At 34.9% G+C, this 23,158-nt stretch overlaps 1 protein-coding gene across 1 annotated transcript in view; it reads right to left on the bottom strand.

The window, feature by feature from the left end:
* The window catches only part of CCDC73 (coiled-coil domain containing 73), a gene marked incomplete at its 5' end in the record, with an annotated part of 46,644 nt that extends 27,711 nt beyond the window's left edge, over nucleotides 1-18,933 (bottom strand). Inside the window, 7 exons of the mRNA XM_010284452.1 lie at nucleotides 245-324; nucleotides 3,789-3,924; nucleotides 10,636-10,674; nucleotides 12,745-12,819; nucleotides 14,572-14,607; nucleotides 15,387-15,458; nucleotides 18,862-18,933. Coding sequence (XP_010282754.1) covers nucleotides 245-324; nucleotides 3,789-3,924; nucleotides 10,636-10,674; nucleotides 12,745-12,819; nucleotides 14,572-14,607; nucleotides 15,387-15,458; nucleotides 18,862-18,933 — 510 coding nt within the window. The remainder of the gene's footprint in view (nucleotides 1-244; nucleotides 325-3,788; nucleotides 3,925-10,635; nucleotides 10,675-12,744; nucleotides 12,820-14,571; nucleotides 14,608-15,386; nucleotides 15,459-18,861) is intronic.
* Nucleotides 18,934-23,158: the final 4,225 nt, after the last annotated feature.

Below are 23,158 nucleotides of genomic sequence, written 5' to 3' on the forward strand. Positions count from 1 at the left end.
TAGGACCCTGTAGAGGTAAATAAAAATTCCCAAGTTAGAGAAACTATTCAGAGCTGCTAAAAGTTTAATTGGCATCCATCTGAAGTATGTGTGCATAACAAGGGAGCATAAGACTAATTTCACTATTAGTCATAGAATGAAGAACAGGTCTGCTGCTTGTCCACTGCTTCTGTAAATCCTACAGCAGCTTGTAGAAGTCCCAAAAGAATCCCACTTACAATTCGGAAATGCATACTATACTTACTTCCTTCAGATTACTTATTTCGGTCTCTTGTCGTTTATTCACTGATGTTAGTTTCTTATTGAGCTGTATCGCTTCCTGTACTTTAAACAAAAGTTAAAACATGTTAATATATACTTTTATATTTTAATTAATATTTGATTTATAACTGCAATGTATGTGTATATAATTAATAAAATAATTTAACGTCTTTGTGGGAAGGAGACTAAGACTGAAAATACAACTCAACTACTCTTTCTGTATAGCGTGATATACACACTATAGTGTGATGTAGTGTGATACTATGCTGGAGGATGACATCAGGTGGTACAAGTTTTTCTATAACTCAAACAATGAGTTAAGACTTTTATGTATGTCAGTTTACTTTTTTTGAAAAAAATTGTAATTTAATTTTTAGTGACATTTGGTGTCACTTTATTAGCAGCACTTCTGCAGTAACTCTTAATTTTGGTTTTGTTTTTTGACTAACGCTTTGCTTGTAATTTTCTGAGCAGTTTAATTATTTGTAGAGGAACATAGAACATAATGAATCATGGAACATTCAAATACTTGATTTAACAGATGCACAGACTTATATGCATATAGGACATGGAATACAGAATCAGAATCACAGAATCACAGAATCACAGAAACACTACGTTGGAAAGGACCTTCAAGATCATCAAGTCCAACCATTAATCCAGCGCCACCATGTCCCCTAGACCATGTCCTGAAGAGCCACATCCTCACGTTTCTTGAACACTTCCAGAGATGGCGACTCCACCACCTTCCTGGGCAGCCTGTTCCAATACCTGACCACCCTCTCAGTGAAGAAATTTTTCCTAATATCCAATCTAAACCTCCCCTGGCGCAACTTGAGGCCATTTCCTCTTTCCTATCACTAGTTACTTGGGAGAAGAGGCCAACACCCTCGTCACCACAACCCCCTTTCAGGTAGTTGTAGAGAGCGATAAGGTCTCCTCTCAGCCTCCTCTTCTCCAGACTAAACAACCCCAGTTCCCTCAGCCGCTCCTCATAAGACTTGTGCTCCAGACCCCTCACCAGCTTCGTTGCCCTTCTCTGGACACGCTCCAGCACCTCAGCATCCTTCTTGTAGTGAGGGGCCCAAAACTGAACACAGGATTCAAGGAGCGGCCTCACCAGTGCCGAGTACAAGGGCACGATCACTCCCCTACTCCTGCTGGCCACACTATTCCTGATACAGCAAACAGCAGAAGATAATGGAAAGGAAAATGCTAAGAATAAGCTCTGTCCCTTTTGAAAGGGAAGGGAATTTCCTCTTGGACTTTATGCAGACCAAGATATCACTAGGAAATGGCTTGACATTTCATAATGAAAAGCTGAAGATATTCACTGATCCCTGTACTTTTTCAGTCACCTCTATTCAATTTTAGTATTTTGATCTTCTTAAGTCTCTTCAGCCTTTTCTATTTCCTGATTCCTCTTCATTCACTTCTAATCTTTTTTCTTTATTTTCTCAAAAACCTTCTGGCACAACACTTGAATACAAGAATCCTAGACACTGCATCACACCCAGAAAGTTCCTTCCTTCTCTGTTAAAGATGGTAAGCACTGTGGGAATGACAGACAACAGCCTTACAATATAATAAGTAATTTTGAAGTTTTATATGAGAATATGTGCTTAACAAATGAAAATAGTCAGGAATGTAACAAATATCTTCTGATACAACTTAGAAAAAAAACACAAGTTGCTTGTTTGCAGGCAAAAATTGGTAAAACCTTCTACCTTTCAACAAGAGTCATGTGTTCATGCTTGAGCTCAAGAATACTAATAGTGTGACATTGGTTAGTCATTAAAGGTTTAGATTTATGATGAATTGTGGTATTTTCCCCATCCAGCACTATACCACATCAATTTTAACTTTCTTGTTTCCCTACACACTGCTTTAATATAGTAGATAAAGAACAACAGTTTATAAATTTAAATAATTTGCATTAAAAATGGCTCGTATGCTTTCTGCCTGACTTTTCCGCTGACCGCAGTTTCTTGCTCAGAATTTACAAGTTATCTACATGCCTACTGCACGTCTTGCATACTGCAATGCAAATTGAATTCCCTCTGCAGTAAAAGACACACCAGCGTTGAACTGGTGGACAGGTTAGCTTCTTGAACAGCAGCAGTTGGTAACATATTGAAACTTTTCTCCGGGTTCATTTTGCAATTACTGATAAATATAAGTCGAAAGATGACAACAAGCATTTATATATGGTTGAAATAGTGTAAATACTGGGAGTAAACGTTATTTTTCCATGAAATTGCAAAAAGACTTTTCTGTATCTGACATAATACAAAAGCCCTGTCCAACGTAAGTAAAGGGAAAACACAGCAATGTTTTCTCCTAATTTGTTTTTAATATTAGCCTATTAAAAATTTTGAATAAAAAAAGTAGCTTGAGGTACTGAAATATCACAAATAAACATAAGACATGTTACCAATTGATTCAGACTAGATTTGAAAAGTTATTTGGTTTCAGGCAGAAAAACCCTCCAACTTCCAAGCTTCGGTATTTGAAAAGTTTTTTGGTTTTTTGTTTTGTTTATTTGCTTGGGTTTTGCTTGTTTGCTTTGGGTTATAGAACTACTTCTCCCTTTCCTTAAAAAATAACACTTATTTTTATTTATGACCTCTGTATGTGTTTACATGGATGAAAACTGCAGGAAGACAAAACAATGCACAAGTCCATATTCTACACATACACTGTGACATTTGCATAGAAATTTATCACTTTGTTATGAGAAACAAGGATTTCTCTCTCTCAAATTAATAGGTACAAACTTAATTTAAATGAGGTATTTTTATTACTTGAGGTTACCAGCTTTATTATTTTATAGATTAAAAATTATGTATTTATGGAATAATAATTTTGTTATGTTTCAAAACATGAACAGGGATAAGGTACAGATTTATAAAGCCATATAGTCAGAATCTATGTAACAATAACAACTGCATAAAATTATTCATACCACCCTATTTATTTACTGAACTGGTTTTAAGATTTTATATTTCTGTACAAGAAAGGAAGTTTTGCTATTTCAGTAATGTTTTCTGTCCATTTCCCAACATTAAATTGACTTTAAATAGCATCCATTTTCCCCTGTTTGCCAATTCCTCTACTTCCACCCCTTCATTTGAGCTGATACAACTGTTTATGTTGATTATGCTGAATGGGAACAGGAAGCTGATCCAAATTAAGTGTAGGGTTTTTTTTTTCTGGAAGGGGTGAAGCTGCTGCTGGATTGTTTTGAACACAAATGAGTTCCTCAATATAATTTACCCTGTGGTCACACACACAACTGTAGTAGTGTATCAGAAGAGAGCAGAAGACGTATGGGGCCTGTGCTGCTTAACCTGGCACTGTCACAGAAAGAAACACTGAGGAAGCTACTGAGAGACAGTAGTTTTCGGTTGGTATATTTGCTGCTTGGCATATGGTAGCTGCTACTTTTCTGAATTATCAGGTGTCTCCAACTCAGTATGGTCAAAACACAGCAAAAACAAATGCTGGAGGACATTTGACATACATACCACTGTGCTCTAGCTTTCCATGAACACCTTTTACAATTCCAAACTGACATGCAATAGTAGCGTAACACCTCTCAACTTCGTTCAGTTTCTTGTGATGCTCCTCTTTTGCTGTTAAGTGCATCTGTAATTTTTGATCCTGTTAGAAACATAGATGAGGCACCGACTTAATGACAGTAAATAGCATGTATAAACCAACTCTCCAAGAGCTTTTTATCATAATGGCATAAATACAAAATCATTCCCAGAATATCTCTGTTGTCTATTTTGTATCTAACGATCAGTTCCCATTTCCAGATAGCACCTCATTCCAAAGACCTTCACCTGTCTGTTAGATTATGAACCAAAAAGCACTTCATATGCTGTCCCTTCTATTTAGGAGAACTTTCATGTAAATGTCTGCAGAACTGTATTAACGGTTTTCAAATCCTGGTTTCAAGTTTTCCATTGTTGTAAATCTTAAACTTGGTATTTAATCTGCCATTGTATTGTGAACATCGCCTAACATGCTAATGCTGCCGTGGCTTATACTGTCCCCCTGCCACTCAGTACAGCATTGCATTCTCTCATTCCTTTGATGTAGGTTATTCGTGCAGATTAATGCAGTACACACCCCACATCAGCTGTTCAGTACCTGCCCATGTCTTTGGCTGCAGTTTCAGAACAATGCAGAGGCTTCAGCAGCCTGTAGGTTTGTACCACATTGCCCCAGCTGCTTATTTGTCCCTCCTGTAGTATGACACCAAGCATATCACGCTCCTAGGTCACAGCAATGCGATAAAATACTGGGCCTGTTGAAAAATTCTAGACAGCTTAAATCACAGCCCCCCAACCAGCTGTCCCAGCACTTTCATAGAGGAGCACAGGGCAGAAATGAGTAAGTGACCGGAGACAGGTAACAGTAGGAGCTCCTTAAACTTTGGCAGCCGTGCTAGTGTACGCGTCATGAAAATAAGGCCTATAGACATTTATTCTCTCCTGTTTCACAGCGGAAGCAATCTATTACGCAGTGCTCAATCTTCTTTGTAAAGCCACTAGTAAAAGTACTGCCTTCTTTTTATGGTCTTAAACACTTTCCAGCATAACATGTTTAATCAACAAGGAAAACTTTTAAAGCTATATCGCAGTACAAACTCAAACAAAAATATTGGGGGGTTTTCAGTACACTGTTGTTCAAAGTGAAGGGCCACTATGACAATCAAGGGATTTGAGCACCTGACATGTGAGGAGAGGTGGAGGGACCTGGGACTGTTCAGCCTGGAAAAGAGGCGACTCGGGGGGGATCTTATCAACGTGTATAAATACCGGCTGGAGAGGAGGAAGTAAAGAAGATATCGCCAGACTCCCCTTAGTGATGCCCACTGACAGAAAGTGAAATACAGGAAATTTCACTGAAACTTGAGGGGAAAAAAATTACTGTATGGGTGGTCAAACCGTAACAGGTTGCACAGACAGCTACGGAGTCTCTATATGTGGAGATATTCCAAACTCGCCTGGACATGGCCCTGTGCAACCGGTTCTAACTGACCCTGCTTTGAGCAGGGCAGGGTTAGACTAAGCCGTCTCCAGAGATGCCAGTCAGCCTCATCCATTCCATTTCTGGGATTGTTAAAAATGACATAGTGCAAGAACAATTAAGAGAGGATTTCTGTATTTGACACACCTAAATAAAATAATTTCAACATACTTGCTAAAAAGCAGAAGTGCATCAACTGCTTCTACAGAGTAGTGGTGACTTCAATTTGGATTAGTGAAACTAATACAGATTAATACCCCATACTTCCCAGAAAAAGGCAAGTAATCTTATAATGGATAATTAATTCCTCAGTATCAATTAGAAGTTCTAATATCTTGAAGTACGATGAATTCACTTCCACTTTAAAATTATGTATCTGTAGGGGGGATTTCTAACTGTTTTTGTAAGCATCAAACTTTATTTTTACTTCTATTAACATCTTGATCTAAGTAATATTTTATCACAATGAATACCACATGGTAATTAAATAAAATGTATTTAAGTTTCATGAATTTTACCAATCTCCCTCTCTTGTTTTGTGAGGGGGATGATTGAAAATACATATTTACAGAAAACTATATTCAGTGACACATGCCACTGATTTTTTAAAAACTATTTGTTATCCTTTCTTTCATATGCACTAAGTTTTTTTGTGTTCCTCTTTATACTGTATTTTTGTTAAGAGCTTTGTAGGTACTGTTTGGTCAATTTTTAAAGTAATTTTCTCTGAAAAGAGTGGGTTAAATGAATTCCTCAGAAAAGATATCCATTTATTTAGACATCTAATCTATTTCTAATCTACAGTAAAACAAGACAGCAATTAAAATTAATTGGGCCAAATTCATTCCTGTGTGTAAATTCAAGTTACAAAAGGACGAGTCTGGCCCGGTCTGTTTGGCTTCTGTAAGGCTCCATCTCCATACAGTAACAAATGCAATACATGTCCAAGCAGATAATAAAAGCTGATAGTAATCAAAATAAACGACCAACATAAGACTAGCAAAACAGGATATACAATACAAATTTCTCATGTTTTATAAGGTATGAAATTAAACACACTACAGCAAATGGAAAGTCGTAACGGAAGTACTGGTAAAGAAACACCACCACTTAGAGAATCACTGCAAGGAATGTAGGTTGTGAGTGTTCATATACTTTTTCCTAATCATAGGCAAACTGTTGAAAATCTGTGCTTATCTAATGCTAGGATGTGGATTTCATAACACACACACAAAAGGAAAAATTGTATTTGTTTCTCCCGATAGTCATCCAGGTGTATTTATTCTAAGAGACCAATAAAAAGGGAAGCATCGCTAATTTGAGACTGGAACAGCTTGTGGCAAGATCCGAGGCTTTTTGCACTTTCTTTTATATAGATTTTTCTTAGTATTCTCCCAATTTCTTTCTTAAGTCAGCATGACAGTGTAGTCCCTCCTCCTCACTAGAAAAGTAAAATATGCTTTGTTGTTTCCTAGGGCTCTTTCCAATGTGAAAAGGAATTGGCCTGCTGTAGCCTCATAAGTTTTATTAAGAGCTTACCACTTGCCTAAATATGATTTTTGATGGCAAGCTGCTCTCCAGGCTTAGTGCACAGTAAAATAAAATCAGTTTGGTTTGCCTTCTGATATCCTTCCCTGAGTATGCGATTCTTCTGCTCATAGTGAAAAAGTCTTAAAACATTCTTCCATAGAAGACAATCAAGAAACACCAGGAGATACTGCAAGATAGGGAGGGTATGACCCTGGAGTTGGAGTAAGATCCACAGAATCTTGGTTCTCCTTCCTAACGTCTGATACTGCAAAGAACAGGAATTATTGCCCTGCCCTCCACCAGTAATAAAGATAAGCTGGGATGGGGAGTGGAACTGATTGTGGCCATATGGTTTGTTGAGGCACAATGATTTCTTGGTGGAACTACACCAGAGAAATAGCTCAGGGTCAGGTAGGTGACTGGAGGAAGACAGAGAGGGAATTGCTCATATCTCAAAGATGTTCTGGAAATTGAGTCACTAGTCAGAGTTACTCAGTGAAGCAGAAGGTGGTAATTGGGAGGTGAAAGTGTCAGAGAAACAAAGGAGATGTAATGGCATGGAGACCTAAGGCAAGTTCATGTGAAAATTACGCAAAGGGTTACCAATTGTAAATCTTCAAAATAGGAAAGTGTTTCCACAATAGTTGCTTTAGTTCCCACCATTTTTCTACTTAAAAATAATTATTTTTAATTTATACTGTATCCCTGCCTTCTCACTGTGTTTTTAAACAATATAGTATAATTACAGGCAAATTCCTAAAGAAATGTGGAAAGGAAATAAAAGTAAACATTCCTATCCTAGATAATTAAGAACAAACCAACTTTTAAAATTATATTTATTTAAAATTTTACAGGAATTCATTTCTCATTTGTTTGGTAACTACATCTGTATTAGGAAACTAAATGGTGGCAGGGAAGCTCTCTGGAAATGCCTATGCTGTTAAGTTGTTAAAATGTCCCTAACATATTTTTGGCCAACGCCAAGTAGCACTCATGTAAGCATTTCCCTGGCACAGTTCAGGACTCTGCTGGGAACAATGTGGGTTATTTGGATGCAGCTTCCCTCGTTTGAAGAGCAGTAGAGTTTAATGAACTAGACCATTTCATATCACTTGACTGCAGCTTCACTAAATGGTCTCACAAACACTTAGCTTGCCAATATAAACATTGTCAGCAAGTGAAACTAGACTAATTACCAGTCATTCACAGAGTTAGTCACCCCATCCACTTTACTCATTAATATTGATGCACTGAATTTGTAGACAGTGATGTCTCCCCATTGACTACACAGAGATCTTGCACTCCAAATTTGCTCTTCTAAACTGCAAACAAGATTTGGTCTCTAAACCAGCCAACACTATCCTTAATCTCATTCTTCTTTTTTATATTCTAGCACCATGATATTTAAGATTTAGGTACTGCAGAAGACAAATAACTCTAAATGCTCACTCTCTCCGACATGTACCATGATCAGCCAATGCAAGCTAACAAGCGAACACATGAACAGATGAAAAGTTTACTTCAGGTTGGTTTGGTTTTTTCCCCTGCTCTACATCAGCTTTTATTCTACACTCAGAGTTTTAGCATTCTACATTGTATCACCTGCCAGGAAATTAATAGAGGAGGAAACCAAGACCTAACCAAGGTCATTCTCCTCCTGTTATTTCTTTAGTTCAGCAGCAAGAAAAAGAATACAATACAGAAGCCACTCTCAAGCTTACTCTATCAGAAAACTAGCTTTGTAGTAATCATCCTGTAGCCTCCTGATTGCATGGGTGCTACTATCCACATGCAGTGAGATGCAAAGTGACTACAGCACTACAGACAACGATCAACACTTACTGTGGAAACAAAGGAAAGATGGAAGAAATAAATCCTTTATTCCTTTGTCTTTATACAGTCTTTCAATATGAAAAACTTCCACTATTTCAAAATTCTAGCAGATATCATAATTGTATCAGCACTACAATTTTCACATAAACTTAACTGGATAGAATGCTAAAATATATGCAATATATTAGCATTGCATATGCTAGACTAAAAGAACAGAATTAAAGGAACAAAACCAGAATAAAATGCTACATCAACAAGGCATGCTCAATCCCGAGCACATACAAAAGCTACTTTACTGACTGGCAGGGTTTCTAAGGTGCCAGATACAAACTAAACAGCACATCTGCTTACTTTCAAAACACTAGCCACAGCATGATCTAATCTGTCCTTAACAACTTAAAATGGAAATAGAAATGGGTCTCAAATAAATGAATGGTTTGGAATTTCTTCCATTTTACTTTTTGCCATTAGTGACAACTGATTAAGAGAGTCTATTACTACTAAGAGGGCTACTACTACTTTGATCCCTAGAATGTACCATCTATTTCAGTGCAACTACTCAAGGAGTAAAGTTGGTAGAATTTGACCCAGTCTAAAACTGTACATATTAGCTCGCTACTGCATAAGGTTGTAGGAGAGAATTAACTTCTGTTTACCTCATTTTTTTTGTTTTAATTTTTTCATATCTTCTATAAATATGGCCAAGCCATACATGTTATTTTTAGTGCTATGTGCAAAAGAGGATTTCTAATATCTTGTCCCCCACTCAACAGCATTTAATGACTATACGCTGTATCAAAGTCACAGTACCCCAAAGTTTTCAAAATATTCAAATAATCAATTACTGAAAAGTTTATAAACATAAAAAAGGAAGATATTTAAGCAGCACAGATATATTTCCAGCTTATAGATAAAGTGTTGTGATTGAAATATTCCCATTCATATGGAAGACTGAGCTTGCAAATTATGAAAGAAAGGTAATATGTGAAATGACCTAAATGTAAGTTCAATAATTTTGTATATTTTAAACACATTTTTAGATTAGACATATTTTAAGAATAAATACAAGTTAAAAGAAGTAAGACAAAACACATTTTATGCTGCCTTTGATCTTTAACTTGTAGCCTTATCTCCCAGGTCAGAGGGCACATTATTCAATTTCACCATATTTTGTGTAAAACCACTGTAGCGTTGAAGATGACTTTCAGTACAAATGTCATGGTACTTAAAGCTAAACTGGACCCTAGTTTTTTGAGCTTCTTAATTAAAATCACAGTTTGTAATGGTCTGACAATATTATCTTTATTCTTTCCACTTGAGCAGCAGCAGAATTTTCACAGCATTTATTCAATCAAGCTTAGCAATGTTTCTGCGGCTCACTCTTTTACTTCCTAAAACAGACAACAGGGTTCAGAGCGACTATGCTGTCACTCTATATAAATTTATTCCCTGTGTCAAAGGGAGTAAGCTGGACTGGATGAAATCTAAACTGTTAGGGGAACTGATGTTAAGAAGTAATTCTGAGAAGAGGAGTGAAAAAAAGTGAGAGGAAAAACATTATCAGTTTTTCTTAAAAACAAAACTAAGAACTGCTTGGAATTCTCTATTAATTCTTTGAGACAAATATGCCAGATCCTCTAAGGGTAATATAATTACATTATTCAAATCCCAGTCTATAAAAAAAATCTTCACTCTAATCTATAAAGAGAACAAATGTACCAGTTATACTTTAATTCAGGGAGAAAAAATTCCATACGCTAAAACTGCAGCTATCAAACTGTAAACAACTAAAAACATTATAATTGAAAGTTTTTCAGATTCAAAGCTGATATCACCTTGTTTGGTTATTTGTAATAACTATCACACATCACTTTAGTATTAGAGTTGGTTAGTATTTGCATTAGACTCTAAAGAGACATTATCTTTTCATAAAAGCAGCTCCTTATTTTTTTACTTTTATTAATTGCTTACCATGTCACTCAGTTTCTTTTGTAAAGTGTATTTTGAAATCTGTAAAATGAGAAAGAGCTATTCATTAAGTTGTAGTTACATTTTTTCTGATGACAATGTGCATATTTAGGTATTCTCATACCTAAGATTTAATTGCATTTATTGCCGATTGAATACAATAATACTGGTTTTGAATTGATGATTACACTATTTCTTTTATTATTAGATTCACTTTACATGATTTCACATCAATATTTAAGTCATGTAAAAATGCTTTACACTGATTTGTTAGTAGGAGTTTTCAAAAATCCTTGTGTTTTCTGACAGGTATCATAAAAATTATGTGTAAATGGACCACAGTCTGTAAACAAGACTCTTAGAAATAAACAGAGAAGACAACAGAGACAGAAATGAAAGTATTCCCTCAAGTCCTAGAGCAATATAAGTGTGTTCCGTGTTGGGAAAAACATTCTAGTAGATATTCTGAATGGTGGCACACAATGACATGTTGTACCAATCTTGCATACTTTAATAATGCAAGACTGACATTTGAAGTCATTAACACTATTTTTCATATGTCATATAATTTTGACAGAGATTTTTGACTTGCATAATACTTAAGATCACAAGACCTTTAGTCTCTATATCTCTTAGAATGTTTAAAGAAACTGACAATATCTAGGGGGGGAAAGGAAAAAAAAAAAAAGAAATGTCAAAGAACCCAGTATGTGTAAATCTTATACAGAAAATATTACTTCTAGAAAAACTAAGCCTAGAGAACAATAATTTTAAGGTAGAATTCTGACTCTCTGGATAGAGAGGACTACAGAACCTAATTAGAAATTTCTCACTCTTGTTTTAAGCTGATTTCCAAACAATTTTGCTGGGTCCACAAGTTCATTGTGACCTCCTGCTTCCTCAAGCCACAGCAGAATTTCCTAGATTTGAACTATACTGTTACACAAATGTTTGATCTGTGAACATTAAACGTTTAATCTTAGGCTTTTTTGGAAATTTCTGTTTTATCTTACAAAAGTAAGGCCAGAGGAATCTTTCATTACTCTTGCTGTCCACATATTATGTTCAGCAGACTGTGGAGGGATATTCTGCATCATCTGTGCTATGCCACGGTTTGAACAAGGCAACAAAATCCTTACAGCTTTTGCACAGAAGGCCAACCATGGGAGTAAATGTCTTTTGCTCCTAAAATACCTTCAGTGTTAACAAAACGATTAAACAAACAGTCTGATACCAAGTAAATGCATCCCATTATATGAGAATGTTTATAAGAACCAAACATGTTGCAAAATCATGGGTAATAATCCATTATAACCATTTTGTTTTCAATATAACTATTATTCTATGCAGTTTTGGGTAGAAAATAATTAGTTCCTGGCAATACTTGAAATCTGGCACTGCATTACAATGTTAATCCTCCCTGTGTTGAGTCCTATTCTTTTAATTTATTTTGAACATATCTGCCTTCTTGGTCTTTAAAAGGAAACCAAATACTAGCTATGTCCCTATGTCTTCCTTTATTTCACATAACTGAATCACAGACACAAGTGCTCCAACACCATGTAATAATATAAAATACAAGACAGAAATAACGTGAAGCAGCACCAGAGTAAATCGTGCGTTTATCTGACAATTTTACTTCTACTGACAAACAGGCATTGGAAAGCCATGGGTTAAGTGGTAAATACAGAAACCTCCTAGTGAAACAAAGGAAAATCATAAAAAACACAGGTAGCACTGCGAGTTGGAAGTCCAAGTGTGAATACTTGTTTCTCTTTAGGAGTGCAAACCCACAGTTTCCAGACAGGTGAGAAGTAAGACGACAAGAATAAAAAGAAAGAGGAAGACTACGGAAATGAGAAGGAAACACATTTCACACACTATTTGGACACTTTATTAAGTCTGCAGTTCTTCTGGAGGAAAAGAACTTCAGCTGGAAGGCTAACTTAGTCTTGACACGGAAGACTAAGCGTTAGAAAGTGAGGTGTACATGTACTAGAAAGATTAAATGAGAAAGCCTTAAAGACCCTCTTAACAACTGTTTTCTTACCAGTGAAAAAACATAAATACTTGCATACCAAGGGAAGTTATTTAACAAAAATAATAATTTACCTGTAATGCTTTTAATGCTTCTTTCAGTCCATCAATTTCCTTTTCTTTTGCTTCCACAGCAAGTTGGTAACTTCCCTTTCAACAAAAACTGTACTTCAGGATTTGGGCAGAATACATGCATTTGTTTATCAACAAGAATGTTACAAAAATAAAGTACTACTCCACTATGACAGAGCAATTCATTGATGAAAACAGGTGAAAAATTAGCTAAATAATTTTAAAACGTACATACATATTGCTATAAAAACCAAATGAAAACAGAAAAGTGTATTTTCACCACTTATGACTAGCCAGTAAATTTTAAAAGTTTTCTGTTCTGGGAGAGACAAGCCTGACAAAGGCAGAATTAATAAGTTACTTTAGTTTAGAACAAATATACTAAACAACAGAGAAAGCATCAGGTAAATTCCATTTTTTTATCCACTGTAGCAGGATCTTCGCAGAAACAACTTCCTCAACTTTTCCAATTAGCAAAGACTGAACTGTAATCTGCTATCACTAGAATTACTAAATACATGTAAGCACATTTTATATTTTTATATATATATGCATGTTAACAAAGTCAAAGGACTTCAGTGGCATTAAATCAGGTGAGAATCTTGGGCAATCAATACAATGGAGAGCAGAATCTAGATATTGGAGAATATGCCAGAGAAAACAAATACATCCATTCAATCACCACTGCGTGTTCCATTCATTTCTAACATAGTGCTGGCTGTGCAATTTCCTGAAACCACCTTGATCAGTAAAAGTACACACAATGTAAATTGGAGAAAAAATTGGTCTTTGTATTTAAACTCTGTCCTGACATATTAGAGCTTAATTTATTCCTTCAGTTATTTTGGTATAACATACTGCAAGTACTATTCAATTAAATGGAAATATTTAGAGAAAAAAAAAATCATCACATAATTTAATTCTGAAAAAGTAGCTGTCACTGAAAATACCAATCAGTGACTCCTACATAGGTATGTGTGGACAAAAAGGATGTCTTAACAAGAAAAAACTCCAAATACAATACAAATACAGAAAATAACCAGATAATATAAATGTAGCAAATAAAGTTTACTTAGATACACTTTCAAACTAATGTCACCTGCTCACAAATTTCTGTGCAAGTTCTTATGAAACATATAGGATACTCATCAAATCTTAATCACGGGGAAATTTAAGTGAAACAATAGAATCCACATTCAGACATTCATTGGCTTCACTGTTTCAAACAGGCTCCTAGTATACCATTTGCAAAGGCTTTATTTAGAAGAGGAAGCAGGCACTCAGCTTGGTATAAAAACTCATGTAGTTCAGAAAAATCCCAGTATTTTAAGTAGTAAACTTAAAGTATTAAGCTTAAGTATATCTTACTTCAGTTGTGTTCAAGTTCCTTAGGAAGTCAGCTCAGGTAAATCAATAAAAGCCCTATTAAAGTCCAGTTTTACTAAACCAGTTAGAATTGTTATTTTTCACTAGTACATGGAAAAGGCTTATGACAATTTGTCCCAAACCCCCAAAATGAAGTAATTTTGTATAGTTTCAATACTGAACTATCAAAGAACACTTTTTCCCCAATTGATTTTTAGCATAAGCAGATTTTAAAGTGACATTTCACTAGTAATTAAAGTCCTATAGGCTATAAATAAAAAAACAAATGTAACAAAGGTTATAAAGAAATTTCTTTTGCAAAGGCCATAGCAAGAAAAATAATTTAATTGTAATATACGTAGTTTATACTTAGAACATGTTTGGTAAGTTATATGGCATTATCATTTGCCTACGTGCTTCACTGGATGACAAATAACAAATAATTAACATAGTAACATACAGTACCTTTTCTTCTTCCATGGCAAACATCTTTGCCTGTAACTTGATTGTTAGCGTCATAAAAAAAATAAAAAGGAAACAACAAATCAATACAGCACATGGGATTAATTTTATTCACGCAACTTGACAAGAAAACGCAGTTATATTACCCTGCATAGTGTACTTTCTGGTTTTTTTTATTTAACTTAACTACAGAATCACAAGCAGCAAGCTTGTGAATCACAAATTATTTTTGCAAGAAAGAAAAACCTATTTGCTTGTTGATTTCTTTTTTTGTGTGATAGAATTATGATGCAGCATTATTGATAAATTCTCCATCACCATGTGCACCAGTTTCAGTTCCTATGACTGTTCTCTGCAAGTTCTCTCCGCACGCGTATTTGTTGATTACATATTATGCAGAAGAAAAAAAAACACAACCCCGATTTGAAAGACTGAAACACACTTTCAAATGCTGAACAGAGTAAGTTATGTGGCAGATCTTTTACCATGGTTTATGAATCCAATCTTACAGAGGACATGTCAACTTAGAGGGAAAAAAACAGAAAATACAAATCAAAAAAAGCATTATCTTCTCTAGGAATTTTTGGAAAAATAAAACAGAAAAGTCCCAGCAAGAGTGGTTTAATGGGAAGAACTGTCAAAATACAGGCATTATACTGTGTCTGGAAGAAAGAAAAAGACTTGATTTCTTTGAGCTGCATATTCTATCATTTTCTATGCAACAGAAAATATTTTAATACCAACTGATAACTTGCTATTATGCCACCACATTTTAAGATCTTATTGTCAAAGCTAGACAAAAATAGCTATTTTGCTACCTGTTTTTTGAAAACTGCCATAGCTTCTTTGTTTTGTTGGTGCAATGTGTCCGTCTGATGCTGCAGAGTTTCCTGCTCATGCAAAATAGTGTGTTTTAGATACTATCTTACAGCAAACCATTCATACAGTATTTCAAGAAAAAACTGATTCCTTGTTAAATATTTTTAGAAAGACATGATTGATTAAAACAAAACCTGAAGAATAAAAAGAGACATTTGTTAACTAGTAATAATTTTTTTGGCAAGGGCTTCTCTTTAATTCATAACAGGTAGCAATTCCCACCTCTGGAATTCAGATTTTTTGTTGTTAGGACTTCTACAAGCAACTCTTACCCATCCTATCAACCTGCAGAAGCAATCCAACACCCATTGCCATCTTAAGACAGCATCTTGACATAGTTCCAGGGAGTTATAATAGAATTTAATTTTAATCTCCCTTAAAAAAATATAAACCCATTAAAAATATAACAATCTGTTATTGTGTTTTTACTTAAATTTTAGTCATTTAACAAACTGCATGAAAGAGCTGAAGGAGGGTAGAAAAGACTAAGCATAAGGTGGTACTGTAAGATTTTTACCATCCTACTGTCTGGCTTTACTTTCATCCATAAAAACAAGAAAATGAGTTAAAAGATGTACTATTATTTTTAATTTTGTTATTATTTCATATCATAATCTCAGACTAATACGACACTCTGCAAGATGGAAATCTTTAACATCTTTAAGCATCACATACACGATAGGAAACCGTCCCCCCCCAATCAAGGTGAAGTAGTATAGAAGATATGTTTGTAAGATCAGTTATTGTCAAGTTCTAGACAATAAAAAATATTAGGTAAAGGTACTCAAGGGGCTCAGTCCCTGAACATCTCAAAATATAGATGAGTGTTTAGCTAAGAAAGTGTGTTTCCTCACTTAGTGTGAAGTAGGAAACAATTAACTAATGACTGCACAGAAATAAATATAAATTAGAGACTATTAAAAAGGACTGGGAGAAAATAAATTGATCATTTGTTTCACACACAAGAAGTCTAATTTATTCTCCTGTCTTAATTGAGAAATTGAGTTTTTCAGACATAAAGCCCATTCCAAAACTGCAACTTTCCCCAGCAAATTGGTGTTGCTTTCAAGTTCCACAATGGAGAGCTGTTGCCTTTTGATACAAGACAAGAATCTGTGGAGATAAGGTATTTTATATTCATGTACATACTCATTAATTCCCTGTAAGATTCATAGAGAATCGTTTGATTTGCATCTAACAAACAATACATACTACATGAAGTGATATTAAAAAATGTGAAAACAAAAATCTTGAGAAATGTTTCCCTCAAGTTGTCAGTTAGAACTGTGTTCAAAGACACAGGTTTTCTGGTAGGAAAAGGGCATACCATGTATGCTACAGAGACAAGAAATAGTACTGGAGTGACAGCAAATCAACTATTCCCAGTGGAGTATTCCTACTCACCACAGGAATAATATTTTATATCCACAGTACGGTCAAATTAAGATGACACTTCTTTAGATTATAGGATTTCAAGCCAATATTATGTACTAATTTATGTAGATATAAGTTTGGACCTTCAGTCATCATTTACATGGTTTTGTGATTGATGTAATTGATAAATGCAAAAAAGCATTACTGAGGTAATACCACGTTACTGAGGGAATACCACAGTCTTCCTTGTACTGTATATTCAAGTGATGTATTTTACTCTAAAAAAAGAGACTGGGAAGTTTCTACAAATATTCATTTCCTAACAGGCCTCACAGCTGAGATGATTTAATAAAAGTGATTATATATCAGAGATTCAGTTTTGGAATAACTTTTCCATACATACCATGGGTGCAGGGAGAGTAAAGAATAATGTTACTACTTAAAAATCACTTATGATATTGTGATGTTACAATAAGTATACGGAGTATACTCACTAGATTTAAAGGCATATTTTCTCCAGTTATTCTGTTTTCCCTACTCTAGCGTATTTTTTTTTCTAAGAGCAGCAACAGTATTCATAAGAGTTAGACAAAGATTTGCTTTAAAATTGTAATATTAAACCAGAAACTTAGCTCAAGTCATGTCTTTATTTTAAACTAGTTTGCTAAATTTAAGGTAAAATAAAATATATACTGAATCACAGAAATGTTAACTGAAAGGGATATCTCTGAAGGAAAAAAAAAATAACAGAACCTTTGATAAGCGAGGGGAAGCTGTCTACTTACTGAACTACTATTGAGGTCAATATGATTCTTCATTCAGAAACCATCAGGTCACAAATTCAATTTAAATGCCATGCTTCGCATTTGCATCTTACTTGAATCTCCAGAATTGAAAGCTCATATTAGCTTCTTCCTTTGAAGTTCCAGAGCTCTACATATGTGCTCACATCAAGTTCCTAAAATCTACAACTCATTGTTTACATTAGGTTTGCTATGTGCCAATGGTAAATGCAAAGTAAGGAGAAAGAGAGAGTGCACCTAACTTCCTGTAAGTCCCATCTTAAATTGCTGTTAAGGTCCCAGAAGGAATGGAAATCATCCCTTTCGAACCCAGATTATTAAGAACTGCAATGCCAGGTTAAGAAAAGCAAAGAAGGGTTACAAATTGCAAGCACCGTTGCTTTTACAAATATAAAATGTTTCCTGTTTCTGTGTGCACATATATATCTTTCAGGAAAAAAGCACATAGTTAGGATTATTAATTTAAGATGGTTAGGATGAACTCCAAGATGAAATAGTCTTCCTTTACTACAAAGATGTTAAATATTCAAGATCAAGGATAGAGCTGAAATTATTGTTTTTTCTGTGATCGTAAAATATACAGAGTGAAGCCTTTTATCTTGTGACCTAGTGACAGGGGTCATAGGTTTGATTGTATTAGAGAAGGGAATGGATTTCCTATGAAAGCATAACCTCAAGAGCCCTAACCCTAAGAAGAATGTTAGACTTATTTTACTCAAAACTTCATTTTAAAGCATTTAAAAGCTTGCAAACCACTTTTGAGTATGTCTAACATAAGTTTCTGTTTAAAACAATTTTTTGGAAAAATTCTCATCCCCAAAACATTGCTAGTGAAGTGGTTTGTACAACTGCACTGGTACTTGCACTTGCCAAAGCCAAGCATAATACAGAGAAGCTGCTGTATAGCTTCCCCCATGCTAACATGTCAACATGCCTCGCGTTAAGCTAAATGTCTTACCGCTTCGATATTTACATCCATTTTGACTAAAGATTTCCAGTCATGCCAAATATGATGGTACTCTTTTGTTAATCAGATTTCTAGGTTGAGTGCATTCCAAATCAATATAAAAACTACAGAAGTTCATGACTAGACAGTAAACAATTGGCTACCACATTCTACTATTAGAAATGACAATAGCCTTAAAAAGGGGAATTGTACCAAATCATAATCCATATTAATATTACAATAAAATTAAATCCCTACAGTTAAAACACACAAACCATGTAGGAAAGTTACCTTCTGCCATTCAAGTTCCTGTTTCTCCACAACAATTTTACTTATTTGATCTTCATAATTAATCTCTGTTTCCTAGTTTAAATAAAAGAAAAATTTAAAAAATTTACATAAGACAGTACCTGCAAATCAAACACCAACATAATTTGTGTATTCATACTCTTCTTCCTTTACTGTTTGGTACACAGAACAATATATGCCTACACACTGCACAGCAAAAAAGGAAACAAAAGATGTCTGTATATGGTAAAATAGCAGAGTAGTTCAGCTGTTTTGGTCAGAAAATTTGCAGAATAAATAACTTAGATTGAAATGCATAGCAGAAGATCAGGAGCTAGAATTATAGCTCTTTTAATTAGCAGGAACAGTTCCCACTTCATATATATTCTCTTCTGCATCTTACAACAAAACCACACTCAAAGGGAATAAACCAGACTTGACTTCACAGTTGGAAAATGACTGAATATTCTGATGAACCAAGTCAAAATACTGTGATGAAGCAAGCTGCAGTAAGTGCTTCAAGAATCAACTGTTAGTCCGTGATACAGATAATCACGGTTAATGAGTCAGAATCTTTGGGACATCTTAATTATACAACTCAAAGCACATGAATCTTTATTCTTTTTGACATCTCTCAGGACAACTGAAAGTTTGTGTCAGCAAGTACTTCTGTTATTAGGAAAAAGTTAAATATTTGTCATAACCTTCTGTGCCAAGAAGCCTCCTGACCTACCAGATGAGAGTAAGAAGTTGAACAGAAGGACAATCAACAGCTATTTTTGATAAGATGAGCTACCTGAAAATCTGAGAAGTCTAAAGTTTCCTTCACAGTCCAGAAGACAGACTAGTAACAGGAAGGTGCATTACATCTCCTGTTCTTGCAGAAGCACTCTGTCAAGAATCAAACTATTACTGTGATAATAAATGAGACTTACCTGATGATAATCACAGATTGCTAAAAATTCATGGGAATTTTCCTGAAATATTCTGGTATTAAAGTCAAAGTTTCCTAACTGGAATCAGCTTCCCTTTTGAGCCAAATTGTCATGAGCACTGGCCTTCCTTTACAAAAACAAAGGAACAACAGGTTCCCCTATCAAAGATTCATGACTTCTTGCAAGAACAGTAGTTAGGCTTTTGATGTATATCATAAGCAATTCACTGCTGTCCTGTTATTGCATATAGTCAAAATGAGTTGTTCTGAGCTTCAGAAGGCTAATTTCCTGCCTTTTCTCTGCACAGTGATAATCACCTTGAAAAGGTGACCACATTAAGGTAAGGTTGACTTCTCCTTGATGAACTGGTGCACTAGTAACATTTATGGAGGTCTCATGTTGGACACACTCCAACAAGGGCCAAACTGACTATGCGAGGGTAAAAGCGTACTCCCAATGCCTGAACTGTGTTCTCTGAATTACTGCAAATTGATATTTTATATGCACCTTTATGCTTTTTTGAGTTCAACTTTCCTACTCCGGTTTAAAACCTGCATTCTAAATTGACAAAAAAATAAGCACTCTTGAAATGACTCACACCTCAACAGCCCAGACTACTGCAAAAGAAGTGCCTATAATCCTCAGGGAAACAGTGACAACTCAAAAAAAGCTGGTTATGGATCTTGCTAGTAAGATTAAATTACTACATTCAAAGCAGGCCTCAAAAAGATTATTCTCTTGATATCGTGTTTTAAGTAAAATTCTACTGAATTGCAATACCATGAACAACTATTACTTATCATGAGAGAGAAAAAAGAATGATCTCTGGATGAAGTAATAAGTTTTCTGAACAGTGAAAGAGCAAGCTGAAGGTCTTCCTCCTTCCACTGTGAAGCAGCCGATGCAAATGCTTTGGCTACAAAGAATAAAGTATGCTGCATTTTAAAAAAAATGTAATTATTCCCTAAACCCAGTACAAATGAGGGTTCCAAGTTTTTGATACAAGGATATTTACAACGCTTCAACAATTTGTGCAAAACTGTTTCAAACGAAGATTTCGCAACCCCTTCTCACTTAGTTTAACGTTTGATCCATAGTCCCACTGTGGAGAGATAGATATATATATATTTTATATATATATATATAAAAAACAAAATATGACCTAAGGTGATTTAAAATATGTTTTTGACATTGACATCTTTTATAGGTTTTAGGATCAAAACCTACTTGCTTGATTAACAGACAGTTTACAGACACATGTGTGGACAGAAATAACACACACTTCTATCCATGGGAGGCTATTCCTAAGCATTTCAAGAGTTGCGGGATCTAAAAATGTGCCTCAAGACTCACATTAATTTTACATATAAAATATTGAACATACATTTAAAATTAAAATCTGGCTCTCAGAGAACTTTTGCTTCTCTGATACATACTAGTGGAATACAGATGGAGAAGAGACCTGAAGTTTTCATATGCCTTATGTTAAAACAAAAATTAAAAAAAAAGACAATTCAGAGAATTGAAAAGATTATCAATGCTTCCCAGTTCTGCTTTAACAAATGGTACTTTGGAGTTGCAATGAATTTGTTTTCTGACACTAATCTATAAGAACTGAAAGAAAATACCTAAAACCCTAAGTTCCCTGGAATGATAAAAACAAATGAGGTTGACTTACAGCTTCTTATAGAAGTGTAATCTTAAGTAACTTATGCCATTAAGCAGCAAATGCTATTAAAATGATATGTTATTAGCAAAAGCCTTGTTCAAAATTGTAAGAAGTAAGGCTTATAAGATCTGATCCTTAAACATGCCGTGTAAATTATTCCTAAACTACTCAAAATGCACCGCAGTAGTATTCTTCCCTAAGTCCAGACTACATTATTTCCACCACTCACTCCCCTGTACAGGTGCTAGCATATGTAAGGGTATTTCAGAGACAAACCAGAATTTTGATCCAGTGCACAACTAAACAGGGAGAAGGAGGTGGCCAGTTATGCCATGGATCAGATCGAGCCTTGGGGAACCCAAGAATCTGTACCAATGCAACAGAAGCAACAGTAACGTGTCGCGGCAGGAGTGTAGCATGGACTTAGATCAACATAATGGACAGTAAAAATGCCCCCAGAATACTTGAAGTGCCTGCACAATTGAGTCCTAATAGGCTTTTTCATAACATGCTAGTTAATTTTTCAAGTATATATGTTGAAAACATCCAAGCTAATCACACTGATTACTGCATTTCTTCAGCTTCTATGCATATAACTGTCTCTCTTCTTCGTAAACTCATCTAGTTTGGTGTATTTTTTATAAATTGAACTGAGAATGACAATTACATGATAAAAATGTTCTCATGTGAAATTGCTAACAATAAGCCTTATCCATCATTTTTAGTTTGTTTAAAGGACACTTATAGTTTACTCACTTTGAATTGAAAGCTTTTAAAACTTGTGTTAAGCACTTTTTTTTTTTTTAGAAGTTCCACCAGCTGTTTAATAAGACAAAAACATTTTTGTTATACTTAGGAGAATAATATTGTATATAACTTTGATGAGGTATCAAAAAACCACAAAACCTTAAAAGTGTTCTTTTTTTATTAGATGCCTTAGGACTACATGGATTTAAGTGTTTTTATAAAAAAGACTACCATAACAATAAAAGAAGAGTAATTTGATGGTTTATTTACTCGTTATAACCTTTAGAAAGTGTCAAGCCTTCTTTAAAGTGTTTGCTTCAGGCTGTAGTTTTACAAGATGGGCTGTGGATTGGTCAAGCCCCCTCGATTCTTGACCCTGAACAGATTTAGGAATAGTACAGCTGGCTCATGTCCAAGCAGCCAAAACTGCTGCTAGGTAGTTTTATTATCTTTTTCAAACTCATAATCTACCTCCTACAAAATTGCACATCCAATTTCTCATGCAGGTCAATCAAGTAGTACTCACAGAAACTACAGTTTCTCATTGTTTAATACTATTATTAGAATACCCTTCATGAACTAAATGGTCCAGTACAACTTTTAGTAGACCACATGGATATCCTTCTTAAGTTCTGTTCCCAGGACAAATGTTAAAGGGAGAGAAAATATTTATAACAGCTTTATTCTAATTTTAGTTCCTGATACATTTTTGGATCCTAACAGTTACACTGTTAACCAAAACCTTTAGTAACCATATATTTGGAATTTATTCTCAAAAACTTTCCATTCTCAGAAGCGGAGAAATAGAAGCATACACCAACTACCTCCTTTCCTCTGGAAATCTTTCAGTGCTCTGTCCTTGATTCCACTGCACAGACTGCAATTGCTCTAAATTCCATCTATTTAAATATATCCCTTTAAATGCTTATAATGCTCTTCTCTCCAACTT

The sequence above is a fragment of the Phaethon lepturus genome, unplaced genomic scaffold (assembly GCF_000687285.1).
Source record: "Phaethon lepturus isolate BGI_N335 unplaced genomic scaffold, ASM68728v1 scaffold3643, whole genome shotgun sequence".
Lineage (NCBI taxonomy): Eukaryota > Metazoa > Chordata > Aves > Phaethontiformes > Phaethontidae > Phaethon > Phaethon lepturus.